Genomic DNA, 22,301 nt, shown 5'->3' with positions numbered 1-22,301 from the left:
GTTTTTTTTACAGGTTTATTGTAACTTTAAAGGGTTTTGCATCTCATCTCTTCATTATTGGAGCGAAAGTCACAGCACACCAGAGTTGTGGTCGTGGGGCATGTGTCAAATGCTATGGTCCAAGTAAACCAGAAGGTGTGTCAAGACACCTACACTGTTTTCAGGCCAACCAGGGGTCCGTATCTCGAAAGCGTCTTTGCTAACAGGCTAACAACTTCCCTTTTGAGAAACTCGCCCCAGAGTTGTGGTCATGGGGCATGTGTCCAATGCTATGGTCCAAGTAAACCAGAAGGTGTGTCAAGACGCCTACACTGTTTTCAGGCCAACCAGAACACAACGGTGTCCGTTCTCGCACCAGTTACGTTCGGAACTTCAGTGTTATCTGTGATCTCGTTCACATTGGGCTCTGAACTTTTTGTAGTACATGTGACTATGAACCGGGATGAACCTGCTGACATTCATGTTGTTGACATGGTTCTTGTAGAAAAAGTTTTTTTCGGTTTGCATCCTGAACCAATTGTCCGGTTCTTGAACATTCGAACGTGGACACGCTGGCTGGTTTCAAGATTAGGTGCGGGAACGGCATTGGGTACCGGCACAGTTCTCTGTCGGCCGGATCACACCTCTACTGGCCCCAGGTGCCACTCTGCGCAAGCCATAAACACTAGTAAAAGAGCCGCATCTTGTTTTTTGTTTTGTCAGATATGAAAAAATGCTATAGGGTTCGTCCATGACAAGGTTTAGCACTGGGGTTATGTATTTGATGCCAGAGTTGCTCCTGAGCTGCACATGATGTGTTTCATACATTATTAAAGCCGAAACAGCAGTTTAAGATGGAATGATGGCATGATAGTTAAGTTATTAAAACTCCCAAACCTCTCAGGGCTAGCAGAAAGGGGCGCATTTGGCCACACAACTCCATGAATCTATCCAAAAATATTAAGCCAAAAATATTGTTTGTTTATTTTTCTTTTTTTCCTCCACTGGTCCAAAACTGGATGGATCTAGTATTGAGAGCAAAAGTGTAACGAAAAGCAAGAAATATTTAAAGAAATATCAGTACAGCAACTGAAGAGTTTGCCTTGTCCACCAGCAGAGTTGAATATTTTACTTGGTGCTTTTCTGATTAAAAACGAAACAAATGCCAGAAACAATGCATCACAGGCAGGAATTCCAAGAAGCTGGTTCAGTAGTAAACCAGGTGAAGTTAACCCGGAGGTAGCGGTAAATCACCTAATAGAAGAGACAAGATCCTCATTTTCTTCACTAAATCATGCCTGCAGGCTGTGTATTATTAGCAGGTTCACAACTTCATGTAGGTCAACATAACCAAGGTTATCACTGAACCATATTCTTGGAATACCTCTCAGGTTGATGATAAATGACCATTGTAAGAGTGTTGAGGTATACTGTAGAGAGGTGATGGGAGGGTGACATCAAAACAACAGGTTGGGGCAGACAGAGACAGAAGGAGAGAGGGCAGATTCTGAAGTGGCGGTGGCGGTGGCGGTCAGGGTTCCGAGGGAAAGCCTTTGGTCTCCTCGCATTGCTTGTTGTAGCGATCCAGGGGTAGAGCGTACTCCGCCATGGCCTGCTGGAACTCTTTCAGCGGGCACGTCTTCGAACTGCAGCCAGGGATGTGCTGCTCCTGTTGGGGTGGGAGTCAGAGCCATAGAATTCAGGGGAGCATTTCTCAAAACCATTGTAGCTCAGCTATGTTAGCTACTTTGTTGTTTGCATTGCGATTTCCCATTGACAACTACCCAAGTTGCTAACTGGCTAACAACTACGCTTTCGAGAAACGCACCCATGAGTTGTGAAAACCAGGGTAAAGGAAGTTGGTTGGTGACTCATCACAAGTCCAGAAGCACTAGGAGAGGACGGGAGGTTAGCTATCGAATTGGACTCAATTGTTTCTGTGGACATGTTGATACACTACAGCCTGTGATGTGCTAACGTTTGAGATAAAGAGAAATCAGTTCATTAGAGAGCCTGTTATGTGTGTGGTAACATCTTCATGGGCCCACTCACTCATTGCTGAAAATGCTCCACTACACCATAACATTGCCATTACATTACAGAGAGCGTTAAGTCCAGGGCTCCGAACCGGTTCAAGGAACGAAAACGAAAACCGAAAACGAACGAAATTTTATGGAATTTTACAAGGAACGGAAACGGAAACGAAAACGAAATGGTCTTCAAGTGTTCCGGAACAAAAACGTTATTCTGAAATCCACAAACCGGTTAATAACGTTTTTTTTTTTGTTCTCTATATTTCATACAAGTGCACGATTTTGTTTGAGGAGTAACCATGGCGACGAGCAGTCTTTTAGTTCGGCTACTGAGGTGTATGAGGGGAAACATGCATAGGCCTACAGCAACAGCATTTTGCTTCACCTGAGCTCTTGCCGATTGATAAACTATTGAGGAGCATTGGCCAATCAGAGTGCGACTGTGCATTGTATGGAGAAACTTCCTGGGTAAATTTAGGATGTGCTTCTCCTCAGAGAATTTGATAGGAAACTAGAACTAAACTGTCTCTGTTCTCCTGGCTTTCTCGTAGTGATTGGAAGTTGACTCTAATAAACCCGCCCTAAAGTTTTTGACCACCAATATCAAATAAGTTTTTATAAGAGAAATGACACTTTACCCGCGCTGTTCTTCAGTCTCATTCACGGACAGTACAGAGTTTTATATTGACACCATGGAGAGCAAAAGAGAACATGTCTTGAGATCGGTGTTGGGATTCCTACAGGGACAGAGTATTTGGACCATACAGTCTATGATTTGCAAAGGAATTGGATAGGCGATTTGATGAACCTAATTCGCAGAGTGCTTTCGAGAGGCAACTGGTGGGTAAGTCATGTTTAGCTTACTACTTGTAATGGCACCGCCGAGTGCCTCGATGTTCAATGCGAATTATGTTGTGGTAAAGTTACTGAAGTGCTTTTGTTGTGCGCAGCGTATCCCACTGTCGGTTGTAGAGAAGAGATGTGAGAGCTGGTGTTTTATGTGCTGTAATCAAGGACGTCTTATTTATCTGTTGTTGTGGTCAATGCGGGATAAAGTCATTCGTGGCAGATGGACAGACGCTAGCTGACGTTAGCTGGCCCGCTCAATGTTTCGATGGTTTCCTCAGTATTGCACAATATTTCCTGGCTGTCATCACGAATAACAGTAGGTCGCGTGTGACAAGCAGGGATAGAGAAAGACAGCGCATTTGTTGTTGTTTAAGTTATTCTCTTCTGTCGTGCAGAGGGCTGGGCTGATGGGATGGACTACGTGGAAACTCTTACTATTTTGTGACGCTTGTCTGTTAGGCAACAAAAGGTCTCCGGTTTTGTGGTGATGGATTTGCACTGGAATGGTTGGTAGCCGATATCTGAGAGCATATCCGAGGTTTCAGACTATGCAACCTGTCCCTTCTCTAGAACTAGTGACCCCTTGCATCGTGCACATCTCAAAACAGTTTGGGATTTTTTTGTGGAGCAAACTGTGTCCCTTTTACTTACACGTTTCACTTGCTGCAAACCTCATCATGGCCTATTAAATAGAGCTAGGCAAGAACTGAAATCCATGCCTATCGACACCTCTTATTATGCTGACGTTTACCTGCGCTATTCCAGAGATTTTTTTAGGAACTCTCTCTGGCTATTTTTTTTAAACTCTCTCTGGCTGTATTGTGCCTCCCTAATCAACATCCACCCACCGCTACTGGGCTGGCATAGGCTACTTTTGATAAGAATTATAGGCATCCGGTTAAATCTGCCAGGATGGATAGCCCATCTGAGTGTTTTTGGGTGTGTTATTATTTTTGAGAATAGCTGTGTAAATCAAGGGGAAATAATGAGTACGTCTATTCTAAGATAAAGTCCACGAAAATAGACTTAATATGGCCGTGAAACACTGCAGGAACGTTAAGAACGAACTTTATTTTTCGTTCCGAACCGGTTCAGGAACGATATTTTTGTGGGGGAACGATTGCAGGAACGAAAACGTTAAATTGAAACTTGCCTGAACCGTTCGGAACCGAACGTTTGAAAAATAATTTCGTTTTCAAGCCCTGGTTAAGTCATAGATTAAGACTTGGTCATTACAATTTTGGTGACGGGTTATAACAGGCTCTGTGCAAATGCTGCCTGCAGTGTATATTATTAGCGTGTATTCCCCTTTCTGTAGGTTAATGGAAGCCAGGTTTATCTCTTCACCATGTTCTAAGAATACCGCCCTCCACAGGACTACGACTACAGTATGTGTAACTTAATGCCACCGCTATGAGAAACCAATACGCAAGACGGCACTCAGCTCCAACACCATTTGTCACATTGTGTCACTCAGCAAACGCAGTCTAAGAATTTGTGGAACAAAAAACACGAACTCCGGGCTTCTAGTGACAATCCGTTGCAACCAGTGTAGGATCCGAAATGAATCAAAGGGAAGAAATTCTGGTGCCACACGGATGTCTCTTTTTTTAGTTATTTCTCTTTTATTTTCAGTGCATTAGACTAACGTTTTGACAAAGGGTCTTCATCAGAGTCCGTACAGCAATGGTTTGGCAGTCTAAGAACTATCGGTGGGTAATCATGGGGGCTGACCTCTTGTTCTCCCTCCACATATTCAGGGTTTATTATGGGAAAACATGTTCTGAACATATCTGATAATAAAGCTAATCACGGGTGTTCAAATTGTTTGATCTAAGGGACCTAATCTAGGTTAAAAAATACAACAACTTTCCCCTGAAAGCAGACATTCCGTGATCGTCTGTGTATGTACACTGTATAATGTGTCACTAGGGCTCTAAGCCCTCAAAAATCTATTCAAACAAGCTACACCGTATTATAATTTTCCTGGAATAGAAGTTTTCAGCTCAAAAGTGCTGACGAACTGCTCATTATGTAGAACACTACAATGATCAAGAAGTATGTGGAGAAATAAACATTGAATGTTAAGGGCCATCTATGCCTAGCCTGGGCGAATAGCCGACTGTTGACTCCGTCAATCAGTCTGGCAAAAGCCATGAGGAATCCGTCTCTGTGGACGATGGGAGATGGTCTGATCTTACTCTATCATTTAAATTAATTGAAGTTCCAAACTGAAATTAAAACCCATATTGTGCTTTATTAGCATGCCTGTTACGTTATAGCGTCGCAAAAGCATACAAATAACAAAACGAAAGTGTGAATATAGTTACCTTAACCAATCAGTAACAGAGCTCGCGGGTGAGTTCTACGTCACCACTCTCAACTGTTTGCTGATTGGCGAAACACTGAGAGAACCGAGCTCGAGGCTTTTGCCAGCCAAAATCTTTGGGTGGAGTACAGAGGATGGCGTCGCGAGGCTAATCTATGCCTACACTATTACCAAAATTCCCCGTCATTTCCTGATCATGTCCAAATACATCCCAATATCCGCATTCCTATATGTGAAACAGACCGTATCAGAATTCCATAATTTTCTAGAAAACTCCCTGAGCCAGTGGGATCCTTGTCTTTACAAGTAATTCATCCCATTACCTAAATGATATTTCCCCAATTAAAAATTATTGTGGGTTACCTTGCCCAGGTAGAGCACCTTGACAAAGGCCTCTTTGGTAGACAGGAGATTAGTAAAGAGATGTTAGGTGTGTGTGTGTGTGTGTGAGTGTGTGTGTGTGTGTAGGGTTTTGTGAGTTACCTTGCCCAGGTAGAGCACCTTGACGAAGGCCTCTTTGGTGGTGCGGTTCTCCAGCAGCTCCATGGTGATGTCGGCGGCGTACGGCGGCCATCTCATGTCAAAGATGCCCAGCGCCATCAGACAGGGCATCAGTGTGGTGTCGTGGACAGAATACAGGAAGAGCTTCCTGCCACACACACACACGCACACAAACACACACGCACAATGTCCATCAAAAACAACATTTCAACATTCGATCGATAAATCCTTCAAGGTGAGTTCATAATAGCAGGAACACATAAATGTCTAACGTCTACACATTCTCCTTCAGTGCTAGACAGCAACCGTTAATTGTCCCTTAGATCCCTCCTTCAATCTCAACTCTGATGAAAAACAACCCCGCAAGGTCATTTCTCATTAACATGTTACATCCTCTCAAGGGGCGATGCAAGCAGTGAAGGGGAGAGAGAACAAAAAAAGAAAAAAGAAAAACAGGGAATTTCTGCCACCTTGTGGTGGTAAGTGGTATTGCTGTGTCATTTGTGTAAGATTGTGTTGCTCTTGTCAGGGCAGCCTCAAGTCTGCCCCTCTACCTGGAGGAATGGCTCAATAAAAGACACATTTTGAAGGCTGATTGGTCAAATGAGCCACCACGCTCCACCAATAGCCGATGATCAACTGTTGTCAGGCAACACTGGATTACTATCTTCAACTGTGCGGAAACAGCATCACAGTCGTGACAGCAAGGTTTGGCTTTCTTTAGTACACTTGACTGCCTCCAATCCATCCTCTACACAACACCTTAAGACACAGTCCCTGTCATAAATTAGTTGTTACCGGAATGCCAATGACCAAGTCGTAATATATTACTAAATGCACTGTTATAGTGGTGTAGTACTGTGGTAGGAAAGTTTTTTAGTGGCTATTACAGCTTTCCAGTGGTGGAGTGTCTTGTGTTAAGTGGCTATGCCTCGGTGGCCATCATGAGCCGTGAAAAACAACATTTTTGTTTTTGGATCCTTATCCACATAACCGCACTGCACTCCATAGAACAAACATCTGTTATTAAATGACTGGGCCTTGATCACAGTACATACAATATTTCATTATCACAACTCTAAAGGGAGGTTGGGATCACTCCGGCGGGCAGGATCACAGACAAGCCATCAAAGAATGGGATTCAAACAAGCAAAGCTAGATTTTTTTCCCTCGCCCCCATTGCTACCTGGGGACTTCAATTTAATTACTTGGCAATGTGGCGACATATCTTAAAATCTGCCAACTTTGTGTATCTATCAGTCTGTTACAGCACACAAAGCTCCATGAATCGTGCTTAACAAACAAAGTTATTATTATTATGAACTACCCAATACCACAGAGAGAATGAGTCACTTCCTGTCATAAGAGGAGCTAGAACACCAGAGATGATACAGCACACAGCTAACCCTGCTGAGGGTGAAATTGTGTAAAAGTGTCTGAAAACGCTCTGCAATGCTGAGGTACACAACTGATGATGTGCCCCATTGGAAAATCCATATAGCAGTGATCTACGGTGAGAAATGGACAGTGAGAATACTAGGAATTATTATAACATTGAGTCCTTTCCGTATTTTTTTGTTCATCACAGTAAATACAGTACATTTGCTGCTTAATGTCAGAATGGCCTTGCCAACTTAAATAGATTGAGATGACCATGACAATGGAATTCAATGAGCTGTAGCTAAGGGCGGTCACGGAGTGTTGTGCCTTGGCTGAGAGTGGGGAAGCTTTATTATTTTCTCCACAGAGGCGGGGCGTCAGCGAAGCACGAGGCCACAAATACAGGTAAAAGGAGAGGACACAAGGTTCGCTATTGGGCTAGACCCCCCTGGTGCTCACCTGTGGGGCTCAGAGGAGGTGCCCTGGACCTTCTCCTCCATGTTGCTCAGCATGGTGTGCAGCAGAGGACCCACGCACAGCTGCAGGTTCCCCCTGTTCATCACACATCACATCGCATCGCATACCAAGCAGACAAGACAGAGGAAGAATACAGTCAGCAGGCAGTAGGTATCATGAGCACGCATTGTATCGGCTTTACAATGGTATTCAGCAAATGGTATTATAATTACTGAAACAGTAGAAAACTCATTTAGGAATTTGACCACACTGTGTGTGTGTGTGTGTGTGTGTGTGTGTGTGTGTGTGTGTGTGTGTGTGTGTGTGTGTGTGTGTGTGTGTGTGTGTGTGTGTGTGTGTGTGTGTGTGTGTGTGTGTGTGTGTGTGTGTGTGTGTGTGTGTGTGTGGTTAAAAAGCTCTTCTTAGGAGTGTTGTAAAGTCACACACACTACAGGAATCACACAGAGGAACAAGGCCAATTGCAGTATTTCCATGCATTCACATCAATGTCATAACAGTTTTCCTACAGATTTGTGTTTACCATAAGCAGTGTTTCACGCAGATCACTTGAAGAGTTTTGTTGTCAAATGACTTCAGACTACATTTCTTGACTTCTGTATATTTTATCATTGGAAATGACTATTCAGATGTCCTTTCCTCTATGTGTGAATTCTTGCCATTAAAAACATTTTGAGAGCATACTTCTTTAATTTTTTTTTTAGAGAAAGTGCGCTCAACTCCCAAATGTTTCGTACAAAGTCTTCGGGTGCGAGCAAAAACAGCAAAGTTCATGTTTAGTAAAAAAGCCGCACTCCCGGATGAAGTTCTTGCAGTTTTAACACTGGGTTAGCATGGCAGACAGACAGACGTTTCGGCCTAAGCCTTCTTCAGCTTCTTATGGCTTTTTTCAGACGCTGAAGAGGGCTTAGGCCGAAACGTCTGTCTGTCTGCCATGCTAACCCAGTATTAAAACTGCAAGAACTTCATCCAGGAGTGCGACTTTTTTACTAAGCATACTTCTTTAACCCATATGACATGCATTTTGCAATGTAATGCTAAGTAGTAGGAAAATGGATCGCAATTTTTCTTCTTTCTTGTTGTTTTTTTATTTTAACATTGCAGGGACTGACATGACAGACGTTTCGGCTGCACAGAGCCTTCTTCAGTGTCACCCAAAAACAAAACAACAAGAAAGAAGAAAAATTGAGTGCGATCCATTTTCCTACTACTACATTACTTCAGAGACGCACCAACAAGACGGAAGAGCGCGGTGTGTGGAAGATAGCAATGTAATGCTAAGCAATGTCCAATACAGAAATGTCCAATTCCCCAAAATGTTCCACAATGCATGTCATTTTGCAACAGCGCTCTTCATTTGTTGTTGCACAAATGTTGCTAGTCAAGGTAGTGGAGGGTTAGTCGGTATCAGAGATACATGAGTCATGACTATCATCACTGGAAAGGCTACACACATTTATATGAAATACAGCTAAGATGAAACCAGCTAAAAGTGTACATTTAGTGGTGAAGCAACTTTTTTGAAATGACTCGCACTAACTCTTTATATCTTCAGAGGATCTAGTCAAGGTGGTTGATGTCCGTTCTCAAAGGGGCTACCTTAACAATCAAGTGCTTAGTGAAACCTTGAGAGGCTATGTGTAGTTTTATATGAAATACGAAAAAAATAAGTAGCTTAAACATTTTTTTGTAAAGCTACTTCAAGTTACATTCACAATAGAAAATCTTTAACTTTTTCTGGGGACCTAGTCAAGGTGGTTGTTGTCAAGGTGGCTGACTTAACTGTTAAGTGCTGGCAAGAACACTGATGAGGCTCACTTTCAGGAATCCAGCCACATGGTGTGTGTGTGTGTGTGTGTGTGTGTTCAGGGCGGCTGTACTGTTTCTCACTTCTTGCTTGGCTCGTACACATGGTAGATCATGTCCACAGCTCTCTGCTCCACTTTACTCTTCCAGTTGTCCAGTTGAGGAGGGCAGGCCAGGCCGTGTGTCTGTAGAAACACACACACACACACACGCGCACACAAATCATCAATCATTCAAAGGCATAGATCGACTGATAGACTTTCAACAGGTGTGACTGCACGCATCTCATCTCTCGTCTCACTAGTCAGAGATGCAGTAGAGAGATGTGTTTGTGAGATGTGATAAGACAGAGAGATGTGTTTGTGCTGCGCTCTAGGAATGACCAGTAAAATGACGTGCTACAACATTAAAAAATTATGAATGTGAATTAATTGTTTCATAGAGACCCATTCAACCAATAGGGAAGTTTGATTTTCAATTGCACTATACAGGATAATAGATTAAAATGGGCAAATTTGTGACATTATTTGTCTCTGTCATGTTGTACAACATCACAAAAACATGGAATTTCAACAGGTGTAGACTTTTTATAGGTACTGTATGTGGTGTTGTATGTCGTGTAGTGTTGCACATGTGTTTCTACAACGTGTCTTGTCTACGTAGATATTGGTATGCTCAGTACATGATTACCTAAGTTTGGAAAGACATACAGTGAGTCCAATATGTATTTGATCCCTTGCTGATTTTGCCAGTTTGCCCACTAACAAAGACATGATCAGTCTATAAATTTATGATAATATGTATTCAAACATGGAGAGACAGAATATGAAAAAGAAATTCCAGAAAATAACTTAAAATAATATATTTTAATTTATTTGTATTTAATTTAGGCTAATAAGTATTTGACCCCTCTAGCTAAAGAAGATAAAGTGCTTTGTGGCAAAGCCCTAGTTGTCTAGCACTGAGGTCAGATGCTTCTTTTAGATGATGACAATGTTTGTGCATATAGTAGAACATATTTTTGCCCATTTTTCTTTGCAGATTATCTCCAAAACATTAATAGTTTGTAGCTGTAGCTTGGCAAATGGGAGGTTCAGTTCTCTCCATAGAATTACTATAGGGTTAATATTTGGAGACTGTCTAGGCCACTTCACAACTTTAATATGCTTCTTATTGAGCCACTCCTTCGTTGCTTTGACTGTATGTTGTGTATTATTGTCATGTTGGGAGATCCAAAAATGGCCCACCCTTCAGTGTAGTGGTGGAGGGAAGGACGTTTGCTCTCAGGATTGCACATTACATGTCTCCCTCCATCCATTTGTTGACGATGTGAAGTTGTCCTGTGCCTTGGCCATACAAACACCCTCAAACCATAATGATACCACTTTCATGCATGATGGTGAGGAGGGTGTTCTTGGGATCATAGACAGCAGTGCTCTTTCTCAAAACACATTGAATTGTGTTAATGCCAAACAGCTTGATTTTGGTTTCATCTGACTACAGCACCTCCTTATCATATCCTAAACCAGCCTGATGTCCGTTGGGAAACTTCAGATGGGACTGCACAGGTTCCTTCTGAAGTAGAGGTACCATGTGTGCACTACAGGATTTTAAACATCTGTGGCATTAAGTTCTACCAGTAGTTTTATCTGTGATTTTGGTCCCAGTAGCTTTGATATCATTGCCTAGTTCATCCCGTACAGGTCTAGGGTGCTTTCTTTCTGTTCTCATGGTTATCAAATCCTTACAAAAGGTCAAATCTTGTATAGAACCCCAGACAGGCTGATGGATAGTCATTTTGTATTCCTCACATTTTGGAAGAAATGGATCAACAGCTGGGTCATTAATACCCAGTCTCTTTCTTGTGACTTTGCTGCCCATTTAATCTTTGTTCAGGTCTAAAATCTTGTCCTTGATATCATGTGACTGCTCTTTGGTCTTTCCCATGATGGTGATGTTGGAGTGTGACTGATTCACTCATACTATGGACTGATTCTGCTGATTAAATGTGTCTTTTATGCATGTTAGTATGTACAGGTGTCTTTCATTCAGATGGCAAGTTGATCGGAAGTGCCCATCTGGTCTGTGGGCCCGGAACTGTAATCAGTTGGCAGGGGATCAAATACTTATTTTGCTCGATGAAATGGAAATAAATTAATATATATTCTCTTAAGTTAATTTCTGGATTTTCTTTTTGATATTCTATCTCTCCATATTAGAATACATATTATCATAACATTTATTGACTGATCATGTCTTTGTTAGTAGGCAAACCAACAAAATCAGCAAGGGATCAAATACATATTGGACTCACTGTACAATCATTTACATTACAGATGAAAGAAGAGAAAGCGATTCCATTTAATTGGTTTGGCGTTGACATAGGCACTGTCACTATGGCAAAAACCATTAGCAAAGATAGTTCTACTTCAAATGATGTTTTCTCAGCGTTTTGGCGAGATGTCAGGATTTCGGTGAGACACACTTATTTTCAACATGTAGAGATGTGTGGCCTTTGATGAGGATACAACCTAACAGATTTCATATGTATTACTAACAGGGCTGGAGATGTGTGGTGTTTTAGATGTGCAGGGCAGTGCTGTATCGTGCTATGTGGTGTTGTAGAGATGTGTTGTGTTGTACTGTAGAAATTTGTGGTGTTTTTGTTGGATGTGCAGGGCAGTGCTGTATCGTGCTATGTGGTGTTGTAGAGATGTGTTGTGTTATAAAGATGCATAGTGTTGTAGAGCTGTGTGGTGTTGTACTGTATAGATACAGCTCCAGGCCACTTTATTAGAATAGCATGAAAAAGTTGATTTATTTCCATAATTCCATCAATAATGTTAATCTGTCATGGATTCTAGATTCATGGCCCAGTTTTTTAACTATTACACATTTTGGTCTTCCATCTAAAAAAAAACATGAATTGGGGAATTTGCATCATTAGAATATTGTAATAAAATCACAATTTTCTTCATTAAAATTTGTTTCACATCAGTGCACATCAAATCAGTTGAAATGTGGTACTTTCTACACAACATGCAATGTTCAATACTTGGTTAGGACTCTCTCTGTCTTAATATTATTAATAATAACGGCCATGATGCGTTTAACATTGAAGTCAATGGCAGAAACAGTGCATGGGAGTAATGGAAGGCCAGATATCCTTGATGCTTTGCCGTCAGCTGTTTTTGTATAGCTGACCTGGTGTCCCACACTTCACTCTTCAATATACCCTGTAGATTTCCATGCCACGTTTTGTCGCTAACACACCGATTTAATTCTAAATCACCAGAAAAGAAACCCCATTGAAAATGAATGGGGTTTTATTTCTGGTCAGTTAGAATTAAACTGGTGAGTTAACACCAAAACGTAGCATGGGTATCTACGGGTATATTGAAGAGTGAAGTGTGGGACACCAGGTCAACAAACAAGAACAGCTGACGGCAAAGCATCAAGGATATCTGGCTTTCATTACTCCCATGCACTGTTTCTGCCATTGACTTCAATGTTAAACGCATCATGGCCGTTATTAAGACAGAGAGAGTCCTAACCAAGTATTGAACATTGCATGTTATGTAGAAAGTACCAAATTTCATCTGATTTGATGTGCACTGATGTGAAACGAATTTTGATGAAGAAAATTGTGATTTTATTACAATATTCTAATAATGAGAATTTCCCAATTCATGGTTTTTTTGAGCTGGAAGACCAAATTATGTAAAAAGAAAAACTTGAATGATTGGAATAGTTAAACAACTGGGCCATGCATCTACAATCCATGACAGTTTAACATTATTGATGGAATTATGGAAATAAATCAACTTTTTCATGCTATTCTAATAAAGTGGCCTGGAGCTGTATATAGTGTTTTAGATGTGCAGGGCAGTGCTGTATCGTGCTGTGTGGTGTTGTAGAGATGTGTTGTGTTGTAGATGTGCAGGGCAGTGCTGTGTGGTGCTGTGTGGTGTTGTAGAGATGTGTTGTGTTTTGTTAGATGTGCAGGGCAGTGCTGTGTGGTGCTGTGTGGTGTTGTGGGGATGTGTTCTTCACCTGGCGCGCCACCATGTCGTCCCTGATGAGGATGAAGTCCACCTCCTTCTCGAGGGGGATGCCCAGGTCGCCCTGGATCTCCTTAATGTCTTTGGCGATGTCCGGCAGCTTGGCCGACTCTGCCCAGCGGTGACTATAGGCCACACACACAAACACATAGACACGCACGCACACACACATGCACAGAAATACATGCAAACAAGCAAACCCATGCACAAGCAATTGCACACGCACGCACGCACACGAAAAAAACACATCTAGTCAGCACTTAGCAGACCATGACATTCAAATGACTCCCATCATAACCTTACCTAGCAATCTTCCACCAGGAGAGGGAGCCCAGCCAATGATTTCTCTGTCCTCACCGGGCACTCAATTAAGGTTGATCAAATTACTTAGTTATGGTCAGAGAGAGAGAGAGAGAGAGAGAGAGAGAGAGAGAGAGAGAGAGAGAGAGAGAGAGAGAGAGAGAGAGAGAGAAGGCCGATGCGTCAAGCTTTTTAGCTGACACAGATGATGGGGAACATTCCAGAATTCCAGAGTGTTTCACATGAGCCGTAAGAGCTCCTCTGTGGAGACGTATACATGTCCCACGGCCTCACCACGCCAGACACTCCTTCACTCACTCATCTCGGGCTGTCACGGTAACAAATTTGGCAGGACGATAAATTGGCCAAGAAATAATTGCGATAAACGATAATGTTGTTGTTCTCCTTGTCGTTTTCAAGCAATATAATGACAATGGGATTTAAAAATTCAATGAAAATGTGAGTACACCCTGCCACAACATTTTTTGAAAATGTCGCAGCAGGGGGTGTTAGATAGATAGATAGATAGATAGATAGATAGATAGATAGATAGATAGATAGATAGATAGATAGATCTAAAGCAAATTTGTTTATCTTGGTCTCTTCAGATCACACGACATGGTTCCAGTGATCCATATCCTTGGTCTGTTCATCTCTCTTGAGACCAAGATAAACAAATTTGCTTTAGATGGTGTCAAGCATGTGTGGTGGTAAACAAGTGAGTTTTACAAAAAAGGTGTATCCTCTCATAAGCCAAGCATGGTAGTGGGACTGACATGGTTTGGGGATGCATGAATGCTGTCAACATTGGCAATCTGAAATACACCTAAAAGAAACATGCATGTCAACATGCACTGTGACTATTGAAGCAGATCATGATATTCTCCATAGGATTGCATTCAAATCTCACACCAATATATTTAAGCCAGATGCAGACTCAAAATGTAACAGTTCAATGCAAAGAAAGGTTGAAACGCACACTGATGACCTCCCTTGTCATCCCTTTTCATTTCGAGACGATTCGAGCCAACATAGCCCTATTTCTACCGGATTTTAATCTGGGGTGTACTCACTTTTGTGAGTACATATTCAAACATTAATGGCTGTATTTTGTTTTTTTCTGAGTGAACAAGAAATTTAACCGGTTAAATATGTTGTTAAAAGGTCACTAATCATTGTGTCAAAGTGAAATTTCTGTAATGCTTTCCTATGAAAAGATATACTCAAAAGTCTGCAAAACTGTGAGGGGTGTATTCACTTTTGTGATATACTGTAGATAGATAGATAGATAGATAGATAGATAGATAGATAGATAGATAGATAGATAGATAGATAGATAGATAGATAGATAGATAGATAGATAGATAGATAGATAGATAGATAGGTAGATAGGTAGATAGATAGATAGATAGATAGATAGATAGAGTGAAAATCAAAAGTACACCAATGTTTAAGCGCCATTGCACTGAGTGAAATGCGGCAATCGGTATTCAGTCTCTTAGGTATAGAAAGAGAGAGTAACAAGGAAAACAAAGAAGCACGACGGAAATATAACTAATCGTGACCAAAAAAGTTATCATGCTTGTAGTAACTTATGTTATGATGTATTTACTTATTGAATATCGTGACAGCCCTACGCTCTTCCATTCAGTTGTTCATTGGCTCACCCGCTAAGCAGTCTCAGCAGCTTGCAGCCGTGGTAGTTTGGGTAGAGGATCTCGGTCTCGGCCTGTGACGTGAGGATAGGAACAGTACCTGCAAGTCAAGAGTAGAGGACACTTCAATACTTTGATACTTTATGGATGCCGAAGGGAAAATTAAGCCGATGGCATAAAGAATACACAAAACAGCCATTGCTCAAATCTGCATATCACACATTAACACATCTGCACATTATCATGCATTTACATTTACATATATGTGTACAGGGCTCTAAATTAACACCAGCCAACCGGTCAAATGCTTACTAGTCACTTTGTCCCATTACTGAGTGTGTGTTCTAAAAGATTAACATCTACATTAACATCTAGATTAACATCTGGAGATAAGCATGCAGAGGAACCAGGGATGCGTTTCGACAACCTCGTTGCTAACCAAGTTAGCAACTTACTTGGTTGCAATGCAATTTCCCATTGGAAACCTGGCAAGTTGCTAAATGGTTAGCAACGATGCTTTCGAGAAACAGGGTCCAGAATGCCCTCCATCCAACGCTCACTTCCCACCCAGTAGCAGCACGCTGACTTCAACCTCATCACAGATCATGCCGTTCACCTCATTTGGATCTGAAAATTGACCCAATTGGGATCCTCAGAGTCTGGCACGCACACACTCAATGATGCACTAAATATGACACACCGGCCTGACGGAGAGGACTACCGTTGGCACACATGCTGACAGCCTTTAAAGAAGAAATGAAACGAATATTAATTGTTGGAATTTTACAGTTTGTGCTGCATATTACAAAAGTTCCAAGCTTTGTGATTAAAACAAGATATTGTGTGTGTAATAATTTATCCGGGAAGTCATGTTAAAACGTGCTCAAAATGAGCAATATTTTGTCCAGTAGTGCGAATTTATTGTCTTATGCGTGACGTCATAAGGTTGACACAGTCCAACTCCGAACCCACAAAGTTATAGTAATCAATGGCGGCGTCTATGGCTAGTAAATCAAAGCACAGTGGAAAATATTGTGTTCGTGGCGGTCCAAATGGTACAGGTTGCAACAAGTACAAGCTTCACTGAAGGCATCTCTCTGCACAAGTGTCTTTAAGTCAAAATTACTGGAACTGTTGCTGACAAGGAGAAGGCAAAACAACGCTGATCGTGTAGGAGGCATCGGCTTTTGAAGTGACCTAGATCAATGTTGTGCTCCGGGCGTTTTCCACCCCTCCTGTTGTTTACCTTAAAAAATCTGGAGACCGTGGACATGGTTGGAAATACACTCCTAGGCTACCACAAGCAGTGTCTATGGATAGCAGGTGTGCTGACGGATATCTCTAGCTCGAGTGCGACCACGGGTGAGTCTGGCCGACAGCCACTTAGCAGGATAGCAGCATGCTAAAGATGCTATTCCTCTCTGCCATTGTAGCACCATAGGGTCCTCGGTCAATGCGCTGCGGGTCGAGGTGTTTCGTTACGACTCCATGGCCGTCGGTCGTGGAGTTATTGCTTTATATGCAACGAAATCGCCCCAGCATCCGAGCACGAACATCTGTGTTGTGTAGTTATGACTCTATCCATGGCCGGCGGTCGTGCAGTTCTTGTGTTATGAAACAACAGCCCCTAAGCACGAACATCTGTGTCAAAATATACCTACCGACTTCCAAATTGTCGCATAATGATGGGTATAACGCCATTGTTTATTAAGATTACATTAAAACCATGCTATTGAGCTACTTAAGCATACGTTTTTAAAGTAGCTGATAGTGCAATTTCGCTAGGTTTCAACATGTCAAAGACAGAGTGCAGCAGCCAAAGCATCGTCCCCCCCTTGTCACGTTGCCATAAACAAAAAAACAAGTATGCCGCGCTGGTTGATCGATAAGTTGTCGGCATAATAATTGAGATAACGCCATTGTTTAATAAGATTTTAAAGCTGGCTTTCAAAGTGCCACTTCGGTTTCAACCTGTCAAAGACAGCGCGGAATGTCACATGATCTGAGAAACCGGCAGCTGGCTGGCACCCTAACATGCTCCCATATTTTCCAGTTTACCACAGCACATACAGCCTACACTAATAGTGTCATATGATTGATAATATCTTAATAATGATCAGCGTGTAGCCTTCGTGTAGCCTAGTAGGAGCGCGGTGCTGTTTTGTGCCCGTCGATCCTGTGCCGAATATGGCATATCTTTCCAACCCATATGGCATATGGTGGTGCATCATCAAAGAAAAGTCTACTCGGCTTATTTGTGAGGCTTATATTCAACGTGAGTTTTTGTCATATAATGTTAGAGGTGTGTTCTTTCGACATGTCGATATTTGTATCTTAATGTTGGTTCCTTTATGAGATATGGGTCCTTCAAATGTATGATATTTCCGCAGCCAACCATACTCGCAAAAAGAGGGTGTCAACCGCATGACGTCACGCCCCTGTAAATATTGTCGCACCAAAGGCACGGTTTTAAGTTGCCGTTTCAACAAGTTATGTCCGGAAAAATTATTTAAAGTTGGATTGATGTTTTAGAAATAGGCCCAATATTTAATGTGAATAATAGATGAATATTTGTTTCATTTCTTCTTTAAAGGCACATGATCTTTTGTTTAAAGTGGTCTGTTTCTGGCCCTGCCGTGGCTCTAACGGTGGGGCACTGGGCTGCTACGCCGGAGACCCGGGTTCGATTCCCGCCCGGGTCATTTGCCAATCCTTCCCCGTGTCTCTCTCCCCATAATGTTTCCTGTCTCTCTACTGTCCTGTCACTAATGAAGTGTAAAAGACCAGAAAATATCTAAATAAAAATATCTAAAAATAAATAAATAAAGTGGACCTTTTCTTCCAGCATGGGCATCGACACCGACACGCACTCACTCTCTCCCACACACACACACTCAGCAAGCGTACCTGTCTGTTTCTGTTGAAACAGCCCCGCTACCAGGCACTTCGCAGACTCGATGGTCCTCACAATGTTGGTTGAGCGAATGCTGCAAGGGTTTGCACACACACACACACACACACACACACACACACACACACACACACACACACACACACACACACACACACACACACACACACACACACACACACACACACACACACACACACACACACACACACACACACACAGAGAGAGTCAGTCTATTGCCATTCTCTCTACAATTTGGAAAGTAAATGTGGGGTGAACGTGAAAGTGATATGAAGTGGACTTCATATTTTACACACAACAATGGAGTAGGTCATCTAAATGTCACAGCTCAGTTTAATAACACAGCAGTTCCGTCCTTGAAGAGCTTATCTGGGTCATTGCCGTTCATTGACGTCAGGGTGCTACACCACAGCTAGTGCAACCATTATATGGATTAAATGTTTTTTTTGTTTGTTTTGTTTTCACTGAATTGTCTAAGAAGCATATTCACATATTCATTGCTTGCACATTAATTAGCAGTTATTAATTCACGTATAGCCATTAGCTGTGGGTCAATGACCCATGTACACTGAGGCACCAAATTGATGGCACAATCCCCACTAGACCTCTGCCTGGGCTGAAGGAGGGTGTCAGAGCGGCACAGTGAAGTTTGAACTCGAGAGAAAAGGAGACTGGGTGCCATATTAGCAGCGTATTCACAACACCTCCGAAGGGCGGACACAATTGCCTTCTTTATTTACAAGTGGAAGACTGGTGGGTATTTCCTATTTCACCTTCTACAATAGCTAGTCATCTTCACCTCACTCCTCGGTGTCAAATGACAGTGTGAGCATCTTTCAGCATTTTCTTTTGAGAGACATCCCCAGAACTCCATGATTGTGGCAAAAAGGGGTTAGCAGATGGGACTCGTGCTTTCCAGCCCAAAGAATGCTAAAAAAATGCCTTGGGGCACTAAATCCTGAAACTACATTCTATTGATTTCTATGAACATCAATCTACAGGAAAACCTGGCCAACAGGCTTTTTAACCCACAGATGAACAGCCAAACTCAGCGTCAGAATAAGGCTTAGGTTGAAATGTCTGTCTGACACTCAAACTCACTACAATAAAAAAAACTAGAATTACCGTTGAGAGTGCTGCTTTTGATGCTTTTATTGCATACCTAGTGCTTTTATTGCTTTTGTTTTGTCTCGTGTTTTTGTTTGCATTGTTTTATCTTACCTTACTGTACAGCACATTGAATTGCTTCTATGTACAAAATGCGATATAAAAATAAAATGGCCTTGCCTTGCCTTTAGAACTAGAAATGTACAAACCTGTTCGCTCGTACCTGAAGAGCTTTTGTAGGGGGAAAAACAGTTTGGTGTTGAGCGCATTTTATGAAAAAAAACTATAACCCACAGATGACCGTCCTAAACAGCCCAATCTGGCAACCCTGTTGGTGTGATACTCACTAGACCTCGGCGGGGGTGAAGGAGGGCGTCAGGAAGGGCACATCCTGGATGTATCGGGCCCTCAGCCGCGTGCCCAGGTCGTACAGCTGCTGCATGCCAATGGTGGTCAGCTGACCCGGGTACGTCCCTCCCTGAGGCCGCACAATGCACACAGACACGCACAATGACACAAGGAGAGGAGGAATAGCATTCCGTCAGCGTTTAAGGGTTTGCAGCTCATGGAATCCGAGTAATGGTCATAATTATGAATCACTTCACTCCCCCCACAAAAACTACCGCACAGAATGTTGTTCCCCTGTAGAACTATACAGGGTAACACTTTATTTTAACTGGGCTTTACGGTGAACTACCTCATTAGATACAGTTGAATAACTAGTGTAATAACATGTAAGTACAACTGTACTTGAAATGTTATTACATCGTACTCACGATGTGTATTTTGTGTATCTACATACCATGGGTGCCTTGGGCCTCAGTTCAGCCCATTGCCTCCCTGGATGACTTCATCACTTTGGCAAAGTATTAAAATCACTTGGTAATATATTATGGTCATTATGGCATGAAGATACATAAAATATATGATGGAATAACATGTACCTCAGTTGTACTTCCATGTAATTACACCAGTTATTTCACTATACCTAATGGGTAAGTACACTGTAATGAAAGGCCCATACTTAAGCCCCATTACACTATACCGGGAACAAAGTTAATATCATAGTATAGGTCTACAACTGAATAACACCAGGTAAGATGACATAAAGGTTTATTTACGTAGGAATTTATTTCAGGCGATAGTGACAGTAATAGCAACTCTGACTGCAACGAGCCAATTCAAGCCAATTATTACAATCTAAGCTAAACCTCCTTTGGCCAAGAAATTCCTCAGCCTGAACCCTAAAGCAACTGTAATCGCTGATGTTGCGTGTACACAAAGACCAGCAAGGCACTGACACTGAGAGACATGTCAACTGCATGTCAAACAGAGACGACACATCTAGAGATTGCCTCATGGACAATACAAAAGTATGTTCCATTAAGCATGTTAAAACTAATGCATACTCACACTGAGTGCGTGTTCCCTATAGCTGTCCTCGACAGGGGAGGCAGGTTGCGGTCCTCCTTGAAGGTCTGTGACCACATAATCGATGAGGGTGTGAGGGGGCACATCCAGCAGCTTTGGCACCCACTGCACCTGTGGACGAGGATCCAAACTCCGTCAGGGGCGAAAATACACTGCTTGCTCCACAACGCTGATGTAATGAGCAGCCAGGCGAGAAATCAGCTCGTCTGTCAAACAACTTCACAGATAGGAGACCTAATAACGGGAAAGAAGGACGGCGGCGCTCACCTCTAAAACGTCAGGGATCGACTTCAGCGGTGTCCTCGCGCCGTGGCGGAAGAGAACCTGGACGAGCTTGAGCTCCAACTGCGGCGAGTCCTCGCAGGCGGCGGAGGACTTTGTTTGAGACCAGCAGAACAGCGAGCCGACAGCGACGGACCCAAGGCCAACCACTCGTGCCAAGACCGCTGCATTCATAGCTGGAATATGTGTGGAACCAGATGTTCAGGGGAGCTGGAACAACTGCTGAATAGGAGGAGTGTTCAAACACTCGTTGCGAGATTTCCCAGAGAATTCGAAGCGCCCTGTAGAATCACAGCAATAAGGAAAGGTGTACGCAGCTTGAGTCACGCTTTTTTTCAGGAAATGACAAATACTTCCAGTAGTTTATATGGCACTTGTTACGACCGGAAGCTCTAAACCTAGGCTACACGTCTTCTTGTCACATGCATTATCATCATTAAATTGCACATCGATTTATAACAGGTTAAGTGAACGTTATGTCATCACTGCTGCTATACGCTAAACTTTAGGCTAGGACACAATCGATGTGCCAACATTAACATGATTTAATCTATCACGGCCTGTGACTTAAACTTAAGCACTCACTGTTGTGCCGCATCGGTAACTGGATTTATTTCAAGTAAAACTCATTCATCAGCAAACTCATACATAAGTGTTAAAGTGACAGCAGTCACTGCACAGATATCGTGCCAGTTGCCTTCTAAAAACAACTTCTAATGCAGAAGTAAATGGTTTTCTGGAACATGTAGTCTTACTTTGATCTTGTCAAATTCAAACTCGACCCAATAGAAGAAGGTCAAAACTACATTTCCATTAAATAAGAGCTTGCCCGGTCTTGTTTGCGTCATATCCTGTAGCCGGCTGAACCGCTACCGTAAAAAATAGACCCCAAGCGCAAGTACATTAACATTTATTTACTGTACCTAACCACTTGAGGGCGCTGATGCATTTGCTTAATTTTAGAACCCTTTTGTGGCCCCTTCACTAGTTTCTATCTCCTATATTTCGTTCTTTATTATTAAATCAATCTGTTCATTGGTAATGTATAACCCATTTTTACCTTCATTAGGCCTATTATAAGGGCAGTCATGGGTAAGCTGTTAGGGCATCAGACTTGTATCCCAAAGGTTGCCAGTTCGACTCCCGTCCCGCCAGGTTGTTGGGGGGAGTAATCAACCAGTG

General features: G+C 42.3%; 1 protein-coding gene across 1 annotated transcript; it reads right to left on the bottom strand.

Moving 5' to 3' along the window:
• Window positions 1–1,093: 1,093 nt before the first annotated feature.
• On the bottom strand, window positions 1,094–21,816 carry acp6 (acid phosphatase 6, lysophosphatidic). The gene is made up of 11 exons (XM_063213957.1): window positions 21,705–21,816; window positions 21,105–21,400; window positions 20,820–20,948; window positions 19,754–19,884; window positions 18,275–18,354; window positions 15,380–15,467; window positions 13,405–13,537; window positions 9,436–9,536; window positions 7,531–7,623; window positions 5,674–5,839; window positions 1,094–1,648 (listed from the first exon to the last, which is right to left on the bottom strand). The coding sequence occupies exons 2-11, from the start codon at window positions 21,291–21,293 to the stop codon at window positions 1,511–1,513; spliced, it is 1,248 nt and encodes a 415-aa protein (XP_063070027.1). The 5' UTR covers window positions 21,294–21,400; window positions 21,705–21,816; the 3' UTR covers window positions 1,094–1,510.
• Between the last annotated feature and the right edge of the window lie 485 nt (window positions 21,817–22,301).

This window comes from Engraulis encrasicolus, chromosome 13, assembly GCF_034702125.1.
Source record: "Engraulis encrasicolus isolate BLACKSEA-1 chromosome 13, IST_EnEncr_1.0, whole genome shotgun sequence".
NCBI lineage: Eukaryota > Metazoa > Chordata > Actinopteri > Clupeiformes > Engraulidae > Engraulis > Engraulis encrasicolus.
Note: the sequence above shows the minus strand (reverse complement) of the source record. Positions and strands in the feature narration are given on the sequence as shown.